The 25,107-nt window shown below is 36.9% G+C and overlaps 1 protein-coding gene across 1 annotated transcript in view; it reads left to right on the forward strand.

Annotated features, from left to right (window-relative positions):
- The window catches only part of HERC3 (HECT and RLD domain containing E3 ubiquitin protein ligase 3), a 100,442-nt gene that overhangs the window by 19,710 nt on the left and 55,625 nt on the right, over nucleotides 1–25,107 (forward strand). The window contains exons 4-8 of the mRNA XM_033105657.1: nucleotides 17,909–18,068; nucleotides 21,692–21,768; nucleotides 22,574–22,795; nucleotides 23,774–23,865; nucleotides 24,628–24,758. Of these exons, the coding sequence (XP_032961548.1) occupies nucleotides 17,909–18,068; nucleotides 21,692–21,768; nucleotides 22,574–22,795; nucleotides 23,774–23,865; nucleotides 24,628–24,758 (682 nt within the window). The remainder of the gene's footprint in view (nucleotides 1–17,908; nucleotides 18,069–21,691; nucleotides 21,769–22,573; nucleotides 22,796–23,773; nucleotides 23,866–24,627; nucleotides 24,759–25,107) is intronic.

The raw sequence follows: 25,107 nt of genomic DNA on the forward strand, positions 1-25,107 counted from the left end.
AGATAAGGCTTTAAGTACCATCTTTATACTGTTGATTCATAAATTATTTCCAGTCTCAACCACCAAATTCCAGACTTGATGTCTACTTAAATGTATAACTGGCATCTTAAATTTAACATATCCCAAGGTAAACTGATTTTCTTTGTCCCTGGCAGTTCCAGTCTTCAGGTCAAAAAACTTGAGGTCACCCCCTCACCCCCAACCCCTTCACTAACCTGTGTATTTCCTACTGCCCCTCTCTTAACATCTCCTTATTTCCTTTCTCTACTTTGTTTTTCTTCATAGTTTAGCCCTATTTGATATATGCTGTCTCTTATATTTGTTTAGCTCCGTGAGGATCAGGGCTTTGTTTTGTATCCCCAACACCTAGAATAGTTTCTGGCACATATAAATGTAGCATTCAGTAATTATCTTTTAAATAAATGAATGATTACATTGTGAAAAGAAGCCAAAAAGTTAACTTATAAAGACGTATAGAGTCACTTATTTGTATTATAAAATCAGTTATTTGTATAAATAACATCAAGTCAAATTCTAAGACAGAAAATAACAAGTACCATATGATCTCACTTATATGTGGAATCTAAAAACAAAATAAAACAGAACACCCCAAATCGAGCTCATAGATACAGAGAACAGATTGGTGGTTGCCAAAGGCGGGGGTGAGGGGTTGGGTGAAATGGGTGAAGGGAGTTAAAAGGTACAAACTTCCAGTTATATAATAAATAAGTCCTGGCGATGTAATGTACAGCATAGTGACTATAGTTAATACCCTATTATATATTTAAAAGTCGCTGAGAGAGTAGATCTTAAAAGTTCTTACCACAAGAAAAGAAATTTTTGTGACTATGGTGAGGGATTTTAACTAGATTTATTGTGCTGCTCACATCTCAGTACAGTTGACTCTTGAACAATGTGCACATTAGGGGCATTGACCCCTGTGCAGTTGAAAATCTGTATAACTTTTGATTCCCTCAAAACTTACACTGATAACACAAGCTGTCGATTAACACATATTCTGTATAAGTATTATGTATGTGTATAACACATATTATATGTATTTGTATTCTTACAATGAACTAAGCTAGAAGAAAATTAAGAAAATTATAAGAGAGAGAAAATACATTTACAGTATTTATTGAAAAAAAATCCACATATACGTGGGCCTGCACAGTTCAAAATAGTGTTGTGCAAGGGTCAACTGTATACAGGTATATAAATATCGAATCACTGTGTTGTGTATTCCTGAAATTAATATAGTGTCAATTATACCTCAATAAAAAAGTTAATTGCAGCTCCCTGAAAAAAGAAATCATGCCGAAACTTTATTTAAAACAATTAGATCTTTTTTTCTTTCCTTTGGCTGTTATGTAGAATTCATTTCTAGACAGGCTCACACGGCTTCAGCTGTCTGGCATTTGCTTGGTGGCCTGCAATGGGCTGCATGTCTACAGATGTGAAGCTGCTGAGACGAAGGTCACCCCTAAAAGTACTGCCTGCACTCCTGCAGCAGATGTGCCGGATTTACTTTGGGGGAAGTGTTTATGAAATCAGTTGGAAATATATTGTTGGTACTAGGGACCCAAATATATTGCATATTGACATCCTACAGTGTGTTAGTCCTTTTACCCAAATATGTAGGGAGTTTCATTTGTAATCCTACAACTGTAAGTATTCCAGAATGAGAAGCCGTATGATTACATCTGTGGTAGGTAATTGCACTTGTGTAGCTACAACAGCCTGCTGACTCGTTCGTGCCCATCTTCCACCTGAGAGATCTTTGTTTAATAATTGGGATATGATTCACGTACCATACAGTTTATCCAGTTAAGGTGTACAATTCAGTGGTTTTTAGCATATTCACAGTTATGCAACATCAGCACAATCGAATTGGAACATTTTCATCACCCCCAAAAGAAACCCCATGCCCATTAGTCACTCAACTCTTCACCCCCATCCTGCAACCCCTAACCCTAGGCAACCACTAATCTACTTTCAGTCTCTATACTATAGATTTGCCTATTCTGGACATTTCATGTAAATGGAATCATACAATATGAGGTCTTTTGTGACTGGCTTCTTTTTCCTTAGCATAATGTTTTCAAGTTTCATCTATGTTGTATCAATATTTCCTTTTTATTGTGAAATAATATTCCACTGTGTGTGTATATATATATATGTATATGTATATGTGTACATATATATCACATTTTGTTTTCATTGATGAACATTTTGGTTCCCATCTTTAGGTTATTATGAATAGTGATACTATGGACATGTGTGCACAAGTTTTTGTGTGCGTATATATTTTTGTTTTTCTTAGGTATATACCCAGAAGTGGAATTGTTGGGTCATAGAGTAAACTCTACATTTTGAGGAACCCCAACTATTTTCCGAAGTGGTTGCACCATTTACATTCTCACTAGCAGAGTATGAGAGCCTGAGATATTTTTAAAAAATGAAGATCTGTTAGAGTGCCTCCCTCATAGGGTTGTTGTGGGGATTAAATGAGATAAAACATATAAAGCAGTTAAAACAGTTCCTAACACATAGGAAGCAGTCAGTAAGTGTTGACTATTTTATTATTATGGATATAGTAGGTGCTCCATGTATATAACAAGTTCAGAATCAATGCATTGTTTTTTTTGTGGTAAAATACACACAACATAAAATTTACCATCCGTGCCATTTTTAAGTGTACAGTTCAGTAGTATTAAGTACTGTATATTCATAATATTGTGCTACCATCGCCACCATTTTTTTCCAAAACTCTTTTCTTCTTGTAAAACTGAAACAATAGCTCCCCATTTCCCTCTTCCCACCAGCCTCTGGCAATCAGTAATCTGCTTTCCATCTCTGTGATTTTGACTTCTTCATATTAGGGGAATCATACAGTATTTGTCTTTTTGTGATTGTCTTATTTCACTTAGCATAACATTCTTAATTATGCTAAGTGAAATAAGATAACCACAAAAAAAGTTTCATCCATGTTATACATGCGTCAGAAGTTCCTTCCTTTTTAAGGCCTAATAATATTCCATTCTATTTGTAGGATATACTACATTTTGTTTATTCATTCATCAGGTGATACTTTGATTGATTCCATGTTTTAGCTATTGTGCATAGTACTTCTAAGAACATAGATGCACAAACGTCTTTTTGAGACCCTGCTTTCAATTCTTTTGGGTATATACCCAGAAGTAGAATTGCTGGATCATATGGTAATTCTATTTTTAATTTTTGTGAGGAACCACCACAATGTTTTCTACAGGGGCTGTACCATTTTACGTTCTCACCAACAGAGCACAAGGGTTCTGATTTCCCAACATTCTCACCAACACTTGGTTATTTCCTGTTTTTTGATAGTAGCCATCCTAATGGGTGGGAGTTTTGATTTGTATTTCCCTAATGATTAGTGATGTTGAGAATCTTGTCATATGCTTATTGGCTATTATATATTGTCTTTGGAGAACATCTATTTAAGTCCTTTGCCCATTTTTGAATTGGGTTGTTTGGGGCTTTTTTGTTGTTGAATTTTAGGAGTTTTCTGTATATTCTGGTTATTATTCCCTTACTAGATACATGAGCTGCAAATATTTTCTCCCATTCTGTGGGTTGCATTTTTACTTTGTTGGTAGTGTCTTTTGATGTGCAAATTTTTAAAATTTTAATGAAGTCCAGTTTGTCTACGTATTTTCTTTTGTTTCCTGTGCCTTTGGTGTCATAGCCAAAAAATTCATAGCCAAATCCAGAGTCATGCAGCTTTTCAATGTAGTGTTTCTTAACATCAGAATCACCTGGACAACTTTTTAAAAATGTAGAAACCTGGTCTTCCACTCTAAATTTTCTTATTCAAGGGCTGGGATGGGTCCAGGTATATGTGTTTAGAAGAAGTTTCCTAAGGGTTTCTGATGCTCTTTTTTCTGTTGTGAGTCACTGCTTTGAAGACTCTATTCTGGGTGTTGACTTCTAGGGAGCTGTCCCTAGGCCCTCTCGGGCTGGTATGGTAACTCATAATGTCCTCTCATAATGTGCTGTATACAATTTTGTTGTTGGATTTACCTGGATATGATGTAATCTTTAAATCTGTCTCCTGTTATAGACTGAGTCTGTTTGAGTGAATGGGTGAATGAATGGATGGATGGATGGATGGATGGATGGATGGATGGATGAATGACTAGCTCTTTATCATTCAGGGTACATCTTGTATTTTACCTCTTCCAAGATGCCTTACCTAACTCTCAGATCTCCCCCACCTGCAGGGTGGATTAGATGCCTCTCAGATGGGCTACCATTAGTGGCCTGCAGATGTTTCTTTGATCACACTGTGAGGTAACGTCAGTTCATATGCCTTGTTTGCTTCAGTCAGAGGGAACTTGAGTGCAGAATCATATCTTATTTATCTTGTCACCCCTAATATTTATAAACAGTCTTATATATGGTAAATCCGTATTTTTTGGTGTGTACTTTATTTTAAAATCAGCTTCATAGATATATAATTTACATATAATAGCATTCACCAATTTTAAGTGTACAATTTAATGAGTTTTTACAGTCGTAGAGAATCAGGCAGCCACCACAGTCAAGATAGAGAACATTTCTTTCACCCATAACACATCTCTTGTGCCCTTTTGTAGTCAATTCTGTCGTCATGTCAACTGTTTTGCCCATACATCTACTTTTTGTTGCATAGTTTTGACTTGTCTACAATTTTATATAAATGGAATCAAATTATGAAGCTTTTGTATCTTCTTAGAATCATGCTTTTGAGATGTTGATTACTACTATATTTATAGTAAGTCTTGAAAGTATGTTGTGCAGATAGTATAAATCTTCTTTTTCTTTTTCAGAATTGTTTTGGCTGTTCTAGGTTCTTGGCCTTTGGATATAAATTTAAGAATTGGCTTTTTAGTTTTTAACAAAAAGCCTGCTGGGATTTTCATTAGGATTGCATTGACTCTATAGAACAATTTGGGGAGCATTGACATCTTATTAATAGTATTAAAATTTTGATTTATGAATGTGGTATGTAGGTCTCCATTTTTTTTTATTTTTTTTTTGGTCCTTACTCTTAGTAATAGTTTGTACTTCTCAGTGTACAGGTCTTGCACATATCTTGTTCCTAAATATTTCATATTTTGATGTTACTATACATGGTATTTTAAAACAGTTAAATTTCCAAATTTTTGGTAGTAAATATGGTTAATTTTTTATATATCGATCTTGAATCACCTTGCTAAACTCTTTTAATAGTTCTAGTTGCGTGTTTTTTTTTGTAGACACCTTAGTAATTTCTATATAAGTGATAAAGTTGTCTATAAGTCAAGTCAGTTTTACTTCTTCATTCACAATTGGTATGCTTTTTATTTCATTTTCTTGCCTTTTTCACTAATGCACTCTAATACAATTATGAATAGAAGTGGTAAAAGTAGAAATCCTTACCTTGTATTTGATCTTAGAGGGAAAATATTCATTTTTCACTATGAAGTGTAGTGTTAGCAGTGGGTCTTTCTTGAATGCCCTTTATCAAGTTGAGGAAGTTCCCTGATATTTTTGATTTTTTTAATTTACTGGTATTTACTGATTTTTTAAAAATCATGAGTTGAATTTTGTTAAATGCTATTCTGAACTTACTGAAGCACTTGTATGGCTTTTCATTTTTATTTCGTTAAGATGGTGAATTACATTGATTATTTTTTAATATTAAACCAACCTTGCACTCCAGGAAGAAATCTTACTTGGTAATTTTTATATATCACTGCTTTTGATTTCTAAAAATTTGAAATGGACTTGTGCCTCTCTGTTGATGAGGATTATTGGTTTTCTCTTATTGTAATGTCTTTGGATTTTTTTATGCGGGTAAGGTCTGCCTCAAAAAATGAGTTGAGAAGTGTTCCCTCTTCTGTTTTCTGGAAGAGTTTGTCTATTACATTCAGGTTTATTATAGGTTATTATTTCTAGCTTAAATGGTTGATAGAATCACCAGTGAAGCCATCTGCACATAGAGTTTTCTTTGTGGGGATATTTTTAGTTACAGATTCAATTTTTAAAAAAAGGTGTAGGACTAGTCAGAGTATCCATTTTATCTTAGGTGAGTTTTCATAGCTTGTGTTGTTCAAGGAATTTTTCCACTTCACCAAAATTGTCAAATTTATTGGTATAAAGTTGTTCATAATATTCTCTTAATATCTTTTTCATGTCTGTAAGATCTGTTTTTCTGGTATAGGTAATTTGTTCCTTCTCTCTTTGTTTCTTTTTTTATTATTATTATTAGTTTCAGGTGTACAAAACAATATAATAGTTAGACATTTCACCACTCACAAAGTGGTAACCCCCAACCCCCAATGTACTGCCCCTCTGGCATTGTACATATCTATTGACTCTACTCCCTATGCTGTACTCCATATCCCATGACTATATATATATTAAATTATAGTTGACATATAGTATTGTTCCTCTCTTTGTTTCTTGATTAGACTGGCTAGAGGTTAATCAATTTTACTAATATTTCCAAAGAAAAAGTTTCTGGCTTCACTGGTTTTTCTTATTCTTTTTTTTGGTTTTCTTTTCTGTTTCATTGATTTGTGCTCTTATATTTATTATTTCCTTCTGTTTACTTTGTGCTTAATTTACTATATTTTTTCCAGTTTCTTGATGTGAAATTTTAAATCACTGATTTGCCACTTTTCTTCTAATAAACATTTCATGCTTAAAATTTCCTTTTAAGCATTAACTGTGTTGCATAAATTTCAATTGTATGTGTTTTTATTTGTATTCAGTTCAAACTACTTTCTCATAATTTTTTGTTTGACTCATGAGTTATATAGGAGTGTATAGTTTAATGTCCAAATTTATTGGGATTTTACTGATATTTTTTCAGTTAATGATTTTCTAGTTTAATACTCTGGGTCAGAGTACATATTTTGTATGGTTTCAGACCTCTTAAATTTATTCAGATTTCTTTTATGGCCTAGAATATGGTCTATCTTAGTGAATGCTCTGTGTGCAATTGAAAAGAATATGTTTTGCTGATGATGGGTGGAGTGTCTTATAAATGTCAGTTAAGTTAAATTGGTTGACAATGTTCAGATATTCTATATATTTTATATCAGTATATATATATACATATATATATATATCTTATTGATTTTGTGTTTAGTTGTTCTATCAATTACTGAGATAATAGTGTTGAAATCTTTGATTTTCATTGTTGGTTTGCTAATTTCTTCTTTTGGTCCTATAAATTTTGCTACATGTATTTTGAACTATTTTAGGTGTATACACATTTAAGATTGTTGGGTCTTCTTGATGAATCCTTCCTTTTAACATCATAAAATATCATTCTTTATCCTTGATAATATTCATTGTTTTGAAATCTACTTTGTCTGATATGAATATAGCAACTTCAGCTTTCTTTTGATTGATGTTAGCATGGTATATCTTTTTCCACTCATATACTTTTTTTCTTTGTCTTTATAATTAAAGAGGGTTTTATTTTATTTTATTTTATTTTATTGTATTTTTTTTTTTAAAGACAGCATGTAGTTGGGTCTTGCACATTAATCCAGTCTGTCTCTGTCTTCAAGTTTTTATATATACATGTTTTTAAGAGATAATGGACAGAGGACTACAATTCCAAAGATAAAGAGAGTAGATCTCAATGCAGGGATGTTTTGTTCTCTATGATAGAATTTTATCCAAATCTGTAAAAATCAAGTGGGATTAACTGTTTTTAGAATGCTCCCTCCAGAAGCATCTCATTTTGCAGTATGATTGTACAGTGATGTTTTTTATGAGCTAGCATATAGTCTGGAATAGTCAGTAAACAACATGACATCTTAGAAATGGTCTCCTGTTGTTAAATCACATTGAATAAATAGGATTTGAGTTGTTGAAAAGAAATGTGAATAGGAGAGGGAAATGGTAATAAATCCATTAAAAAATTTCCATATTACAAAAGTAATACATGTATATTGTTCACAATTTAAATAACCATAAACAAAAAGAAACAAAAAATACTCTTTAATTTTACCAACCTGAGCAAAAAACATTATTATCACTTTGAAATATATCCTTCCAGTATTTTTAAACATTAAGGTAATTTTTAAAAAGAAGTTGTATCATAATGCTTCTTTGTAACCTTTTTTGTTACACGTCATATCATTAATGTTTTTCTGTGATGATCATGTTTATACTGATCTATATTAGCCTTTTTAATGACTGCATATTTCAATTTATCTTGCCTAATCCCAGGTTCTGATTGTTTCTGTTAATAATGCAGTGTACAGTATTTCTTTAGGATATACTTGTAGAAATTCAGCTGTCAGATCAGAGACCATGCAAAATTTTAAAGCTTATGGAATATTGTCAAAATTCCATACATTTTGTACAGATGGTTAATGTATTAACATTAAATGTCTGCTTTTTACTTTTGTGGGAGGTATAGAATGGATTTGTATAACTTCAGTTTTCTGGTCCTTCATTTTTTTCCTAAAAGCTAATACATTTGTTATCTCTATTTTTCATTTAATCAAAGACAATTTTTACATTTACCACAGCTTATATGGTAAGTCAGAAATAGGGACTTTTTACACAGCCTCTTTGAGAAGACATGGAGTGGCAAGTATTTTCTTGTGATTGTACAGTTGAACCACGTCAGCTTCTCAGTGTGTATTTTGTGACTTAGTACTGAGGGCTTTTTATTCTCTTTTGGGTCAGCCCATGGGTTTTGGCTGCCTTCCAAGGAGGCCAAAGCTAAAATATTTCAGCTCTAAGGAGGTAGAATAGTGCTAGTGGTTAAATATAGTATGTGGTAAAAATTGGGAGGGGTAGGTTTTATTGTGGATGAGAATAAATGTTTGTGACTTAATAGAAGATATGTATTGGTCTCTGCTTTCAGTTCCTGGCACAGAGCTCCTATTCGTAATTTCCTAAGTGATAAGAGCACTAGGAGCATCTCTGGTTCTAATATTTGGTTTTTGACCCCATCCCTGACACAGGGGTCCTCAAATACTTGTAAATTCCCATGTGATAAGAGTCCTGGGAGCATCTTTTGTTCTAATGAGGTGACTGGGCTGTGTCCTAGATGGAGCTGGTGACATCACCAGACAAACCAAGCCACGGTTAGATTAGAATATTCAGCCCCACTCCTCATTTTCCAGGGAAGGGGAGGGACTGCAAATGAAGGTAACAATTGAGCATGTGTACCTGAGGAAGCCTCCTGTAGCAAAGGAGGCACACAAAGGGGGAAACTGGGTTTTCTTAATGTTCTAGTTATGTTAGTGGATCTAGCACAGATTAATTTATTTTCTAAATGGGCCTGTTTTGGGTCTGTCACTTCTGATTCATGTATCTTTTGAAAATGTTTTAGTTTCTCCATTCCCCCCATAAAGGATGATGATACTTTGAAACATCTATGAACTTCTCCAGTGATTTTGAAATAACCAGTTTATTTTCTTCTCCTTTCATGCGAATTATAGGACTGTCATTTGTGACTTCTTTGGCAGTCGTCTGTGATATCTTAAAGCCTGATGTTTGCATTTTGATTGTAAAGACTTAATACCGTGTTTCCCCGAAAATAAGATCTAGCCGGACCATCAGCTCTAATGCATCTTTTAGAGCAAAAATTAATATAAGACCTGGTCTTATTTTAATATAATATATGACTGGGTCTTATATTACTTATTTCTCCAAAAGATGCTTTAGAGATGATGGTCCGGCTAGGTCTTATTTCCGGGGAAACATGGTATATTCAACAGGTGTTTCCTAGCATTTCTTTAGTGTAGTTTACGTTCTAGTTCTGGCTGGTACCCAAGCAGGCACTCTGGTGCTGTCATTATACAGGAAAGGAAAGCTCTGTGACAGATAAAGCCTATCTGGTAACATGTGAGCTGAACTCTGAGGGACTGTTAGTATTTTGTGCCTGAAGATTAAGATTTCAGTCTTCTTGGACGGGTCTTGAATCATCACCTGGTGGACTTAGGCCTTTAACTCTGCAAAGTTATAAACACGACTGTATCCCCACTGCGGAGGTCCTTTCTGCTTTTAGGATTCCCTCTACCAGCATCGTCAGGTACTTTTCTAATTTACAATCTTTCTCTAGTAAAAATCCTTTTAAGGTGTCACATTATGCCATTATTGGCAATTCTGAGTTCCTGAAAATGACTCACTGTAGCTGATTTTATTCTGACTAGTGGAGTGCTAATGACTCAAAAACACAGTTGTCTGCGATAGGCCTCTGTGTGTTCTCATTCGCTTAGTGTATCTGGCTTATTGCATCCGAAAGCATACATGGTCAATTTAGATATATGGCTTTAAAAAGAAAATATTGTCAGAAACATATTTCATACGAAGTGTTTTGGGGTTTTGGATGTGAGCGTGTAAGGCCCACAATTTAAGTCACCTGTCTGAACTGAGAAATATTACTCTGACTCCTATGATAACTGATCTTTCTCTCTGCTTCTTTAGTTGAAAAAATTTGATGTAATGATTGCTTAAACTTGGGCAGTCATACATAGGATTATGCAAGTAAGTGTTTGTTACACTTAGATAACATAAATGAAGCATCAGCTGCTCCGAGATGCTGCCTGCCTTCAGGAACCCAGCCCTTCACTGTATAGGAAGGTTAAACACACTTTTATTTGGAGCATTCATGGGAGAGCTGTACCTTTGGGGTGTGTGTGTGTGTGTGTGTGTGTGTGTGTGTGTGTGTATTTCCCAAATAGAACAAAGACAATTTGTGGACTTTCTCAGATTTTTTTTTTTTTAAACACATAGCAGGAAAAAAATGTTATTTAAAAAACCTGGCTCTGGCTCTCTAGTTCTAGGCAGGATGGAGTAAGCACATTCCTTCCTGTCTCTCCTACTGAATGCAACTATAAGACCTAGGCAGAACGCATGGAACAGATATTTGGGGACTCTGAAAAGCAAATAATGGTATTTGGTTGGGAAAGAAGACCAGAATTCAGAGTGCTATTGAACTGGTGTTGAGGTTACCAGTGTCTCCTGCCATTTATTGAGCCCCAGAGGCAGGTGCAGCTGTGGAAGAACAGTACGTAGGCTGGAGAGCTAACAAGGAGCTAACAGGAAATTAGGTATTGGGGGATCTCAGAGGAGGAGGAGCTTGGAAAGCAATTCCATGCTGTTCTCTATGAACTGTGGGACCACCTCTCTATGAGCTGTGTCTGTGTGGATCTGATCCTACTTAGCGTATAAATGACTTTGAGAACTGAACTAAAAAATAGACCACCATCCAGGTTCCAAACTGGCCACTATATGTTACATGCAGGACACACATCCAAGGAGCACTGAAAAGGCTTTGAAAATTAAAACAAAATGTTGACATTCAGTAGAAGATTTCAGTAAGACCCAGAATCTTGTAATATTCAAAATGTACATGGTACAATCCAAAATTACTCAGCATGTGAAAACCCAGGAAAATCTCAACTAGCATGGGAAGAGACAACAGATGCCAGTGCTGGAGTGACACAGATGTTGGCATTATCTTGACGAAGACTTTAAAGCGGCAGTTATACAAATGTTCCAACAAGCTGCCTCGAAGTCTTGTAAAACAAATGGAAAAATGAAATTCTCTACAAAGAAATAGATGCTCTAAAGAAGAGCCACTATAATAAACAAAATGAAAAACTCAATGGATGGGCTCAGTAGCAGAATGAAGATGACAGAGGAAAGAATCGGTGAAGTTGAAGATAAATTGATAGAAAGTATGAAGTCTAAATAACAGTTAAAAAAGATTGAGAAAAAAATTACATAGGATTTCAGGGATCAGTGTGACAGAAAGAAAAGGTCTAACATGCGTGTCATTGGTTTACCAGCAGAAGTGGACAAAGAACGTGGTGCTGAAAATAATACTCGATGAAAAGTTTCCAAATTTGCCAAAAGACAAAAACCTATAGATTCAAGAAATCCAGTAAACCCAAGCAAGAAAACCTTAAAAAAAATCCACACACAGACAGATCATAGTCAAACTTCTGAAAACAAACTTCTAAAGGCAAAATACTTGAAATACTTGAAAGCAGCCAGAGAAAAGCATCTATTATCTATTGGGGAATGATTATTCAAATGACTGTGGATTTTACCCCAAAAACTATGGTGTCCACAGTGGCACAGCATTTTTAAAGTGCTAAAAGAAAAGAAGTCAACCCAGAATTCTGTATCCAGCAAAAAATAGCCTTCATAAATGAAGGTGAAACAAAGGCATTCTCAGATGAAGGAAAAGCTAGAAAATTCACAGCCAGCAAATTTATTCTAAACAGTAGCTAAAGGAAGTTCTTTGGACAGAAGGGAAATGGTACCAGAAGAAATCTATTGGAACATCAGGAATGAAGGAAGAGCAACATAGAAATAGTAGATATCTGGGTAGATATAATACATTATTCTCTTCTTGAGTTCTTTAAAATATATTTGATGATTGAAAGCAAAAATTACAACATTATGATGCAGTTTTCAATGTATGTGGATGTAATATTTAGGATTATAACTTAAAGGGGAAGGAGGTAAAGGGACCTATATGGTGGTACGTTTCTACATTCAACTTAAAATGGTAAAATATTGATCCTACATAGATTCTGAAAAGATAAATACTATTTAGATTGTAATCTCTGGAGCAATCACTTCAGTAACTATACAAAGAGATATAAACACAATAAATTAAACTGAAATACTAGCAAATGTTTAAATAATACAAAGGAAGGCAGAAATGAAGCAAAAAGGCAATGAAAAGCAGAGGGAACAAACAGAAAAGAAATAACAAAGCAAGTCAAAAATCTGGTACACAAAGGTTAAAACACCCACTTCTGGATATTTATGCCAGAGAAATGAAAACTTACTCTCACAAAATGACTTATATGTGAATGATTATTGCATCTCTATTTATAATTGCCAAAAAGTGGAAACAGTGCTTTGTGGTGCATCCATAATACAATAAAAACTACTCACTAATAAAAAGGAATAAACTGTTGAAGCATGTAACAACGTGGATGAATCTCAGACGCATTATACTGAGTGAAAGAATCCAGTCTCAAAAAGTTAGATACGACATGATTTCTGTAACAGTATTGAAAATAAAATTTATAGTGAGATAAAACAGATCAGTGGTTGCCAGGAGTTAGGGATGAGGAAAGAAAGTGACTAAGGGATAATACAAGGGACTTTTTTAGGGAGATGGAACTGTTCTGTATCTTGATGGAGGCAATGGTTACTTGTGCTTAAATTATAGAATTGTATAGAAAAAAAGTAAATTTTACTGTATGATAAATAAAATGTTTTTAAAAAAGTGACTGGTTTGAGTGCCTTGGCTCAAGAACAGGGTTGGATTTCTCTTAGAGAGAGAACTCGTTTATGTGTGGGGGGGAGGTGTCAAAGTGTGAGTTGTTATAGATTTTTGACTCCACCAAGGATAGCCCAGACCCTAACATGTTTGGATGAAAATAATTAAGAAAGTAGTTGGAATATAGTATAGGAACAGGACCTTTTAGATACAGAAGCAAAGAAAATGAGGGAGAGAGGGCCTGGTCATGTTGTGGGAGGCCAGGGGACCCCAGGAGGAGAGTTGAGAACTAGGAAATTCTCTTTGTTGGGACTGCCAGGCAACTTGGATTATATTCCATTTTGAGTTGTTTGCTGAGATAGTTTATTTTTATCACCCCAAAACTGCACCACTCAGACTGGGTTGATAGCACTTTGGAAAAAACTGCCAGGGAAGAGCAGATTGTAGCAGCAGGAGGCAAGATGTGGACTAGAGTGAGAATTCTATGGGAAATAGAAATCAGGGTTGGGGTGAAGGTGAGGATTTAGAATCCACAGAATGTCAGGGCAAAGCACTGAGTTTCCCACAGTATGGCTCTGTCTTTTGTTTTCTATTAAGGTATAATTTTAGAGTAGACAATTTGGGGAAACTCAGGAGACATCTAAATGCTGAATGTTTAATCCCTTTTGTCATACCAACTGCTGACATTTATTATAGTTCATTATTATTTAAGAATTTAGTACCAGATATTGATCACTACATTTGTATATCCTGTATACTTTCCACCCGACTGCTCATGTTGTTAGCTACAAACTGTTGGATGTATTTCTCATCTGAACAGAATAAGGGGGAAGAGTCAATTTTCCATTATCCATAACTATTCACTTCCTAGTTACTTCTGCCCATTTAAAATCTGCTCAGTTCGTTTCCACGAAGGAAGATGATACAGCCTAGTGGGTGTAATGGGCTTTGAAGTCAGAAAGACCTGGATCCAGTCCTAGCTCCACCACTCATTAGTTGTGAACCTTGGCCAAATTACATACTTTTTCTGAGCTGGAGCTTATTATAGAGCCCTTGCTTCATTCACAGGGTTGTTGTAAGTATACAGGATTAAGTAAGTATCAGCCTTATCCATCTACCACCCTCTCGGCTCGTATCATCCTTCTGTTACCACCCTTTGATGTTTAATACCCAGTTTACTGTTAACTTGAAAATACATTAAAAAACGATGATGGGCTCAAAAACCAAGTAGAAATACTCCTAATAACGTAAGTCCAATTGAACTACTGATTTGCTCTAAGCAGCATTCCACATTTGCCACTCTTCTGCCCTGTTGCCTTGGCTCAGACTTGATAACATTGCTAAACACTTCTTCCTTTTTTTTTTCTTTTTTTTTTTTGTTGCTAAAAACTTCAAATTATTGCTTTGAGAGGATCAGAGAGAAAAATATACTTTTATCCTCAAAAATTGCCAAATATTTCTTCATTGTGTCTAATTATTTAAACGTGTGGGTTGAGATTCTGTTATGATCTGCAAAATAATAGCGTATAGTCCTGACAGAATGAATCAGAAGGGACTGCATGTGAAATTGTGCACCACAGCCTGAATGTGCCCAACTGGGGCAGGGGTGTAACCGGTGAGAGGCATGAAGGAGGCGTTCACGGGCACATTGGCCCCACCTAGGAAGTAGGTTCTAGAAGAGGCATTATAATTTCACTGTAACAGATCCCCAGTCTGAACCAGATGAGTTCTGTTTTCTGGCTAGGAGAAATAAAATAAGTGAACTGGGTATAACCAGTGGTTTAATTCTCCACAAATCTTTCATTACTGAACAATTCCTCTGTCTTTGGGGCTGCAAATTTTGTTGCAATGGTGGTTGGAGGTCTGTTTTGGTGGCTGATACGTGATGGGACAGGGATTGGTTTGCCTAGGGCTGGACCAGACTGGGAGTAAATAGTACTTGGAATCTAGACAGGCCCTTTTAAGGCTGCTCAGCTGTGGTAAACAAGATCAAGAAGGATGCGACTGACAGATTTTGAGGCAAAGAAATAGGTGGCAGACCCAATAGAGAATGTCTATCAGACAGTGGAAAGACTTATTAGTATCAGGTTAGGCTGTGTGGTAACATTCAGGAGGCAAGGCTACTGGTTGGCATAGGAAGTCAGGGACTGGGGGCAGCCCTCAGTCACGGCGGCGGCATCAGGCCGGGTACCCAGGCCTGCGAGAACATAAAAGCTGCACAAGGCCTGGAATGGTACCAGGTGGAAATTTGGGCAGAGGAGTAGAGTCTGAATCAGCGGAACCACTTCGGTAGCAGTTTCTTACATTCCTCTGAAGTTAAAGACAGAACAGTTCTTAGTGTGTGGTGCAAGGGTGAGATGAGAGGTAGGTTCTAATACCACAGAGCGGTGAAAGAAAATAGGCAGCGGGAACCTCTCTTTCAGGACATTTTTCTGACAGCATATTTTCAGCTGCTTAATTTAAGAAAAGGTTTTTGGGGGTGGCCCGTTAGCTCAGTTGGTTAGCGTATGGTGCTAATAATACCAAGGTTGCTGGTTCGAGCCCCACATGGGCCACTGTGAGCTGCGCCCTCCTTAAAAAAAAAGTTTTTGTTCTCAAGTAATATGTTTACACAAACTAGGTCTAGGTCAAATAGCAGCAACTTGTGTCACCTGTCTACACCCTTGAGTCTCACTCGAAGAGGCTGTTACTTTGAATTCCTTTAGCTCTTTCTTTTGGTATTATATTTGCCTTGACATTTCTAAATAACAGGCTTATAATACTGTTTTTTATTTTTATTTCAATGTTGGATATAACCTAGAGACTTCACACTGGGGAAGATTAGCATTCTCTTATATTCTCTACCTATCCTTTCCTCTTTCTCAGCCCTGGACCCTCATCCTTTCCCAAATCGTTGAGTTTTTAAATCAATTGACAATTAACATTTTAACTATATAAATTATATTTATTTGGTTATTATGACTTCATGTACCATGATTGTTTTTATTACCTGTTAAACAGGTAGTGCTTCCTGGAGTTAAGTATTTCATCCCCTTCTCCCCACTTTGGCATAGTAACCTCTATATTGTCTGACAGATTGTAAAACTTACAATAATATAAAACTCATCAGATTTTATTTCATTTTTCACCTTGGAGACAGCCCTCCAACTTTGCTTCATTGACCTGCTACATAACTGTCTTGAAAATATTTTTCACCTCTCCTATGTAAAATTCCCATTTCCTGAATCTTCTTTTGTTTCGGAGGCATGATCTTTTGGTAACTTCTGAGAAAGGCAGTGTGGGACGTAAAATATATTGAGAGCGTTAGATGCCTGAAAACTATTCTTTTTTCTCCTCTCCTCACATTTGACTCATAGTTGGCTAAGTAGAAGAATTCTCAGTTGGAAGTCATTTTCCTTCAGAATTGTGAAGGCATTGCTCCATTGTCTTCTAGTTTTCAGTATCGTTTCTGAGAAATCTGATGCCATTCTGATCTCTGTATACAAACTCTTTTTTTCCAGAACATTTAGAATCCTTTTCAGTGTTCTGAAATTTCAAGATGAAGTGCTCTGAAATAGGTCTTTCATCAGTCAGTATTCTGAGCCCTGCATAGGCCCTTTCAATGTGAAACTCATGTCCTTCAGTTATGAGAAATCTTGTTTTTCTTCTTTGAAATTTTCTATTTTGTGTTTTTTCTATTCTCTTTGTGGAGTTCGTATTTTGTTGTTGTTGTTGGACTGCTTAGAATAATCCCCTCATTTCTTTTTACCCGTTTTGTTCTTTGCCTTTTTGTTGTATTTCTTAGAAGATTTCTTCAATTCCAATTTCCCATCCTGCTTTTGAAGGTTTTTCTTTTAAATTTATGCTTCCATATTTTCATTTTCCAGAATAATTGTGTATGTTTTCTGAATGTTTGAATGTTCCTCATCTTCTATTTCTCTAATAGCTTTACTTCTTTTCCCTGCTCCTTTCATGATCTTTTTTTCCAGAGTTCATTTTTTTCTGTTTGTCTTTCATGTTAAATATTTCCTCACGTGATGATCCTAGGCCATGCTTTTATACTCAAGAGTGAGGCACTAAAATATGAGTGAAGCTGGACATTTAATTGGGGGACCCACAAATGTTAGTATCTATGGCTTTTTGGGGCCACTTTTCTCAGAGAAATTCTCTTATCTTCTGGCTGGATAGATATGAGACTGTGTTCTGGAACTGAAGGGAGAAAGGTGTTTTTCTGGATTGGGGAGGGAGCGTTCTGGGAGGGGGGTCTCATTGTTCCAAGGCAGAATTACACTCAATCCCACTGCTTTTAGCAGTATGCCTCATTTTCACTTACATTTGGGCTTCTCTGATTCAACATGTCCAAATACTAAACCTTCAGGCTTCTCTGGATGGAAGCACCAGGCACATGAGGGACCATCTGAGGTATGCGTGCTGCTATAAGCATGTGTGCCGCTCAGTATAGCTTGGATCTAAATGGACAGTTTTTAGAAACATAACATTTATAATCTCTATAAATATACAGATTGAGTGGTTCTGTTTGAAAAACAAAACCACCTAGGAAGATAATTCTGTATAAGATAATTCTGTGTAATTCTGATTTCTGGGTTGTACATTTTCCTCCTTTGGTTTGGTCTCTTTCAGAGCAAATTGGAGCTTTGGCAGATCAGCACATCGTCCATGTGGCATGTGGCGAGTCCCACAGTCTGGCCCTCAGTGACCGGGGCCAGCTGTTTTCTTGGGGTGCAGGGAGTGATGGTCAGCTAGGACTCATGACTACCGAGGATTCCGTGGCAGTGCCCAGGTAAGAATGTCACAAAAAGGTAGCTGAGTTTGCAAATGTAAATGGTTTTAAATATTATTTTCTGCTGTTGCTTTGTTAGACTCCTTGTTTCTGTTTCTGCTTTTTTCATTTAATTGCTATTCCTTTATGCCACTGCTGTGCTTTATACTGTTGTAGTACTTGTCATGAAAATTGTAATTATTTATAGAAGTGTATGTCTCCAGTTAAAAAATGTGAGTAGTTTGGGAACTGTACTTTATTCTAGTATCCTAATTGCTAGCAGAGTACTTGGAACTCGATAAATGGTTGAATTAAAAATAAAACAAACAAACATCTTTTCACATGCTGTACTTAATAACCTTTAACTTAAAATTGCAGGCCTATATCAATTACTCAATTAAGCACTAGAATTACAAGGCTAACCTGTTACTCTACTAATAGGCCAAATTACCTTCAGCATTAGGAACAGTTAAAATACCAAATACACATAAGTTGTTTAACATAAAAATACTAATACAGTGGTTTTGGGTCTCTTAAGCATTTACTTAGTTCTAAATCTTAGATGATTTAACTATCTAACAGATGCTTCACTACCAAGAAAACACTAAAAATATTGAAGTTATACTTTCAAGTGGGCTTTCTGGGTGTGGCATCTGAGTTTGTTGAGGGTTCTTAATGATCAAAGAAGCCACCAGTTTATGTCCTTCAGTTAATTCCTGTTCCGTTATACTCCAAATGTACAACATTCCCCTATTGTAGTAGTTGTCATATTCTTTGTAATTATTTATTTAATGATTATTCTGAGTAAAAACTAGGAGCGCTTGATGGCAGAAGCCGTGAACTGTTCACTTCAGCATCACCATTGCCAAAGATGCCCAGCACACACGTTGCTCAGTACAAGTCAGTTTAATAAATGGCCTCTCCTCCCCTGCCCAATTATTGCCCCTTTAAAGGACAATATATTCTTCTTCCTCTTCCTTTTTGCCCTTCTTAGATTTTTGTCTCTTTAATCAAAAGCTGTTTTAAGGAAAAGAGGAATATGGAGGTAAGAGTGATTTGATTCACTTCCTGATTTAGAACAGGTAATGCCTTGAATTCATTTCTTCCAAAAATTGTTCTAATTTTGGGGGAAGAGGGAGAGTAGCAATAAGAAGAAAGGGATGCTCTACTTTAATGAAATTGTGGAAAAGATTTATAACATGGATGACAAAAGTATTTCATTTGTTGATGCCAAAGACTCAAAAGATTTTTAGTGACATTTCATTTCTACAAATCATGTAATCTGTGTTATAGGAACAATTTAAAATTTTCATTAGTCCTGTCTAAATTATGGATAACTTCTGAGACTTTGGTTTGTGTATAATTTTATATTATAACTTCATTGAAATAAATTTATTAATTTACATCTTAGTATTGTGGAAAGTAACATAGCTTTGAAGTCGAACAGCCTCAGATTCTATTACTGGCTGTGTTACTTATTAGGTGAGTGACCTTGGGCATATTGACTTACGTAAGCCTTGGTTTCTGGATAGATGTATTGAGTGAGTGCCTTTACGAAGTTATTGGGAGGATAGATGAGATGACTAGATAAAACACAGTGTATGCTTGCATTATATATATCCTCTCCACCTCAGGGGTATGATTTTCCTGTTATTTATTTTTGTCCCTTTGACCTGCTTCCTTTCTGTAACTGTGATTGTGAAGGTTGTAACAAGGGTGACCCATTAAGGGAGAATTATGAGGAATTTGAGGGGAAACAGCCCAAGAAAAAGGGCTATTGCTGCATAAACTTTCTGAAACATTGATCCCCTAGGCAGTAATGCATTTTTCAGTTTTAAAAAATAGTGGGGTTCTACCAACTGTTGATACACGCAACAACTTGAATGAATGTTCAGGGAATTATTCTGAGTGGAAAAATGCCAATCCCAAAAGGTTATCTAGTGTGTGATTCTATTTATGTAACATTCTTGAAATTTTAGAGATGGAGGATAGATTAGTGGTTGCCAGCACCTAGGAATGGGGGCGGGAAGGAGTGGTTATAAAAGTACAACACGAGGACTCCTTGTGGTGTTAGAGCTGTTCAGTACCTGGACTATGGTGGTGGATACATGAACCTACACAGGAGATAAGATTAATACACACTCAGAAATGAGTACAAATAAGCCTGGGGAGATATGAATGAGATTGGTAGATTGCATTAATGTCAGTATTCTGGTTATGATACTAGAGTTTTGCAGAAGGTCACCATTGGGGGAAACTGGACAAGTGTATAAGGGATCTCTCTGTGTTATTTCTTACTGCGCGTGAATCTGTCATTTCAGTGAAAACTAGTTGGGTGCTCTTTGTTGCGAAACGCATATGTGAACTCTATTTTAACTATTTTATGTCTGAGAAAACATTAACCCTAGCAACATCTACCACTCTAAATAGTCCCGCCCCCCCGCCCCTCTCCATCTCCTAAAATACCCCTCTCCCGAGGGCATGTCTGTCTGACTCCTTTGTTGCCAGGGCATACAGTTAAGGAATATGGCAACTTGTAGACTATTAAAATAGAGAGCGAGAGATATTCCCATGCTGCCCAACTCTGCTGGGCAGTGCCAAGCACTTTACATGGATATTTTTTCATTTAATTCTCACCACACCCCTGTGAAATAGGTGCTGTTCTTATTTTGTCTTTCACATGAGCAAGCAGAGGAGTGGCGTTTGAAAAGTAATCATATGATCGTCTTTACCATCCTACTAGGAAATCAGGGTTTGGGAGGCATTGCCCTTATTTTTTTTAATTGTGGTAAAATACATTTAACATAAAATTTACCATCTTAACCATTTTTCGGTGTTACAGTTCAGTAGTATTAAGTGTGCTCACATTGTGTAACCAATCTCCAGAACTTTTTATCTTGAAAAAATTAAAATCTATACCCATTAAACAACTCCACATTTCTCCTCCCCGTAACCCCTTGCAATCACATTTTACTTTGTTTCTATGAATTTGATTCCATTAGGTACCTCATGTAAGTGGAACCATACAGTGTTTTTTTGTGACTAGGTTATTTCACTTAGCATAATGCCCTCAAGTTTCACCCATGTTGTAGCATGTGTCAGAATTTCCTTTCTTTTTAAGGCTGATTAATATCCCATTGTATGCATTTATGCTACGTTTTGTTTATCCATTCATCTGTTGATGGACACTAGGGTTGCGTCTACCTTTTGACCATTTGTCAATACTGCTATGAACGAGTGTACAAGTATCTCTTTGGGACCCTGCTTTCAATTCTTTTGAGCTGGATTATGGCATTGCCCTCATTTGAAAGCAATTTAGACACCAGCCATATTCTTAGGGACCTCTCTTCAGTAGCCTACTCCATTTGTCCCTGAATTGGACACAACAGGTGGGAATTCGCAAAGGGTATGGTGATGGGTTTAAGCACAGAAGGGTGTGTTTGTTTGTTTTTCAACAGTACCTAAGAGGCAGGAGGTTAGTGAAAGTCCTAAAAGAGTGATATCATGTGAGATTGTATATTTGATTTTTAAAAGACTTTTAGGGAAGATGATGTTATTTATTACAACTGTTTTATTTAGTTTGGAATATTTCTGATCATTGTTTGTGAATGCCCTTCTTAAGAATAAAGCCTTTTCTGTTTTAGGTTAATACAAAAGCTGAACCAGCAGACAATATTACAAGTTTCCTGTGGCAACTGGCATTGCTTGGCTCTTGCAGCTGGTAATGTAACATTGAAATATATGCTATTGTTATGTTAATGTTGCAACCAATTCTCTTTGCATTTTTGACGAATGTTATCTAACTGGAAACCTTTAACTGGCGAGGGTCTGTGCATTCCTGTCGGACAGTGGTAGCTCTCAGCCTGAGTGTTGCTCACCATTTTCTCAGAGCGGGGAGCTGCTGCTCCAGCTCTCTGGCACGGGAAGATGAGCCGCAGGCAGGACTGTCCCTATACGTGTCCTTGAGCATACAGAAGATTGGTGTTCCTTGGCTACAGCTCACTATCAAGCTCCACTCCACTGTCAGGCTCCCAAATAAACGAAAAAGGAGTTAGAGAAACCTAAGCCCACAAATAATACTGTCTTCTATGTGAGAATCAATTTGAGGGCAGTCTGCACTAACATGTCCTGCTCGATGCTCTGTGGTGTAGTCCAGTTTCATAGCTGGACCGCATGAAGTCCTGGGTCTCAGGGTCTCGGGGTGGTTCAGCTCGCTTAGTGGCTCTAAGCCTGGTAATTGGCCTGTTCAAAACTGAATTGACTTAAACATTTCATTTCTTTTCATATATGTTAATAGCCTTTGAAGAGTAGTAAGACTCAGCTGTTGTTATGACAAGTGGGAGTTTTTGGTTATGACCATCTGACAGGAAGTGTCTCTGTTCTCTTGCTCTCGGGTGGGTTTGGTGTATGTGTGCGGGCACCTAACAAGTGACCCCACTGGGCAGCTCTGTTGTTCTAAGGAGATTATTTTAGTGATGGAACTTATATCACTTCTGGTAATACCTGTTGTCCTGTTCTTATTTCAGATGGACAGTTCTTCACCTGGGGAAAGAACAGCCATGGGCAGCTGGGCCTGGGGAAGGAGTTCCCCTCCCAAGCCAGCCCACAGAGGGTGAGGTCCCTGGAGGGGATCCCTCTGGCTCAGGTGGCTGCAGGAGGGGCCCACAGCTTTGCCCTGTCTCTCTCAGGAGCTGTTTTTGGCTGGGGGATGAATAATGCAGGACAGCTAGGGCTCAGTGATGAAGAAGGTATGTAAACTCTTCATATGCACTCCTTTGGTTCAAAAGCACATTCACTTGTTTAACACATGCTTCTTGAGGATCTACTATGTACTAGGCACTACGTGTTAGGTACTAAGGGTGCAGCAATGAACAAACCAGATAACACCTGGCTTAGTAGAGATGGCATGTAGAGGGTGGAAGCAAGCAACAAAGCAGTAACTATATATAGCATGTCAGAGGGTTCGAGAGGAATGCTTCCGGTTTTACGTAAGGTGGTCAGGGAGGGCATCTCAGATAAGAGGATGTTTGAGCAGTGCCCTGTAGGAAGTCAGGTAAGAAACGAGACATTTAGCTATCTAGGCAAAGAATGTTCCAGTCAAAGGGAAGAAGCAGAACATCCTATGCAGGAAGATACGTGGTGTGCTCAGGACCGGAGTGAGTGGGAAGAAAGCAGAGCTGGAGGTTACAGAGGCAATGCGGGCCCAGTTGTGTAGGGCAGGGTAAGGATTTTGGCTGCTTCTCTTAGTTGGGAAAACATGAGGGTTTTGAGGACATGAGTGATTTAACTTGATGCTGGCTATAGCGGGTCCTGGGGAAAGCTGGAAGACCAGTTTAGAGGTGGTGGGAGTAAAGGCGGATTTTGTATGTGTTTTGAAGATGGGCCAATTGGTTTTGCTCATTGTTTGATGTGTGGTTTGAAACAGAGAGAGGAAACGCTGAAAGGATAAAGTTATCATTTATGAAGAGAGGAAAGTGTGTGTGTGTGTGTGTGTGTGTGTGTGTGTGTGTGTCGGGGTTGGTGAGAAGAGTGTGAGAAAACCATGAATTAGGTTTTAGATAAATTAAAAATGATATGTCTGTTGGACATCCAAGTGGCGGTGTGGGCAGGAAGTTGAATATATGAGTCAGGAATCTAGAGAGACCCAAAATTCATGCTAAGATAGCTGTGTGTATTTCATCTCAAGGGCAAACGGTAGTGACATTCTCATATTTATCTTATTCTAGATCGAGAGTCTCCTTGTCATGTGAAACTCTTACGAACACAAAAAGTTGTCTATATTAGTTGTGGAGAAGAACACACAGCAGTCCTCACAAAAGTAAGGGACTGGAGTATTCGGGTTTGTTCTGTGATGCTTTGGAGCTGGCTATGATACGGATGATTATTGTTGCTTAATTTCTTTTGATAGTGTTTTTTAGCATAGTGATGGTGTTTAAAAATAGTTTCGTATAAATGACCTTAAAACATAGTGTATGTAGTAACATCGTGCTCCTTTAAAACGAGCTGTTTAAATACGTTAAAAAACAACAATGTAATTAGTGTTTTAAAACTATCAACCTATTTCTTTTGCTTCTAAAACAGTCACATCTAGAGAGAATGAAAAATGCATTTTCATGTTGAACAAATACTATTATAGACTCACTTTAATAAAATGCCTTAGCATTTGTTAAGTACAGCTATTTAAAATATATCTTACTTACCAAGGTTTGGGGAACATTTAATTTCTTATATATGAAATAATCATGCAAAGTTATCTCATTTCACCTATCTCTGTTTCTCTTTTTTTGGTTTATTTCCTAACATATCGTTATACTTTTACACTATTTTCAGAATTTACAGATGGCACCATTCCCTTGAGCAGTACTGTCTTTGTTCCATAAAGATATAGTCTTAAGTTCTTTTTTAAATTATTTTTCCAGTTAATGAATGTTCCAAAGAAGTGATCTTGGCTAAGTATTAAGTGAGCACAGTGCTTTTGTAGGGACCCTTGCGATATGTCCTTTGTATACAGAAGGTTTTAGAGGCATGTACTCAAAACACTGCGGTACAGTGTAGTCATGTGGTGTTTGTTACTTGTCAGAGTGGAGGTGTATTTACCTTTGGAGCTGGCTCCTGCGGGCAACTTGGACATGACTCCATGAATGATGAGGTTAATCCAAGAAGAGTTCTAGAGCTGATGGGCAGTGAAGTAACTCAGATTGCTTGTGGCAGGTGAGTGCTCCTAATAGCTCTTAATACTAGAAATGGAGTATTACATTACATTATCTTTGTAATGACGGAGAGTGTGGTTACACCTAACCATCAATCTTTTAAGCAATCTTACCTGCATACATACCCTATGATGAAAGTTTGGAGAGAGTCAGGTCTGAGCAGGGTGTGGCAAGGAAGGGTTTTAGATAAGCAGAGCGACAGGGGGCATTAGGTTTCTTTTGGGATAAAGAGGAGCAGGATGTGGGCAAGACATGAAGAAAGGAAAGTGAGAGAGCCTCAGAGAAGTTCTTGGAAATTTTGCCTGGTCCACCCTTCTTCTTCCCTCTCATCCTGAAGGCCAAACACAGCA

Source organism: Rhinolophus ferrumequinum, chromosome 5 (genome assembly GCF_004115265.2).
Source record: "Rhinolophus ferrumequinum isolate MPI-CBG mRhiFer1 chromosome 5, mRhiFer1_v1.p, whole genome shotgun sequence".
Taxonomy (NCBI): domain Eukaryota; kingdom Metazoa; phylum Chordata; class Mammalia; order Chiroptera; family Rhinolophidae; genus Rhinolophus; species Rhinolophus ferrumequinum.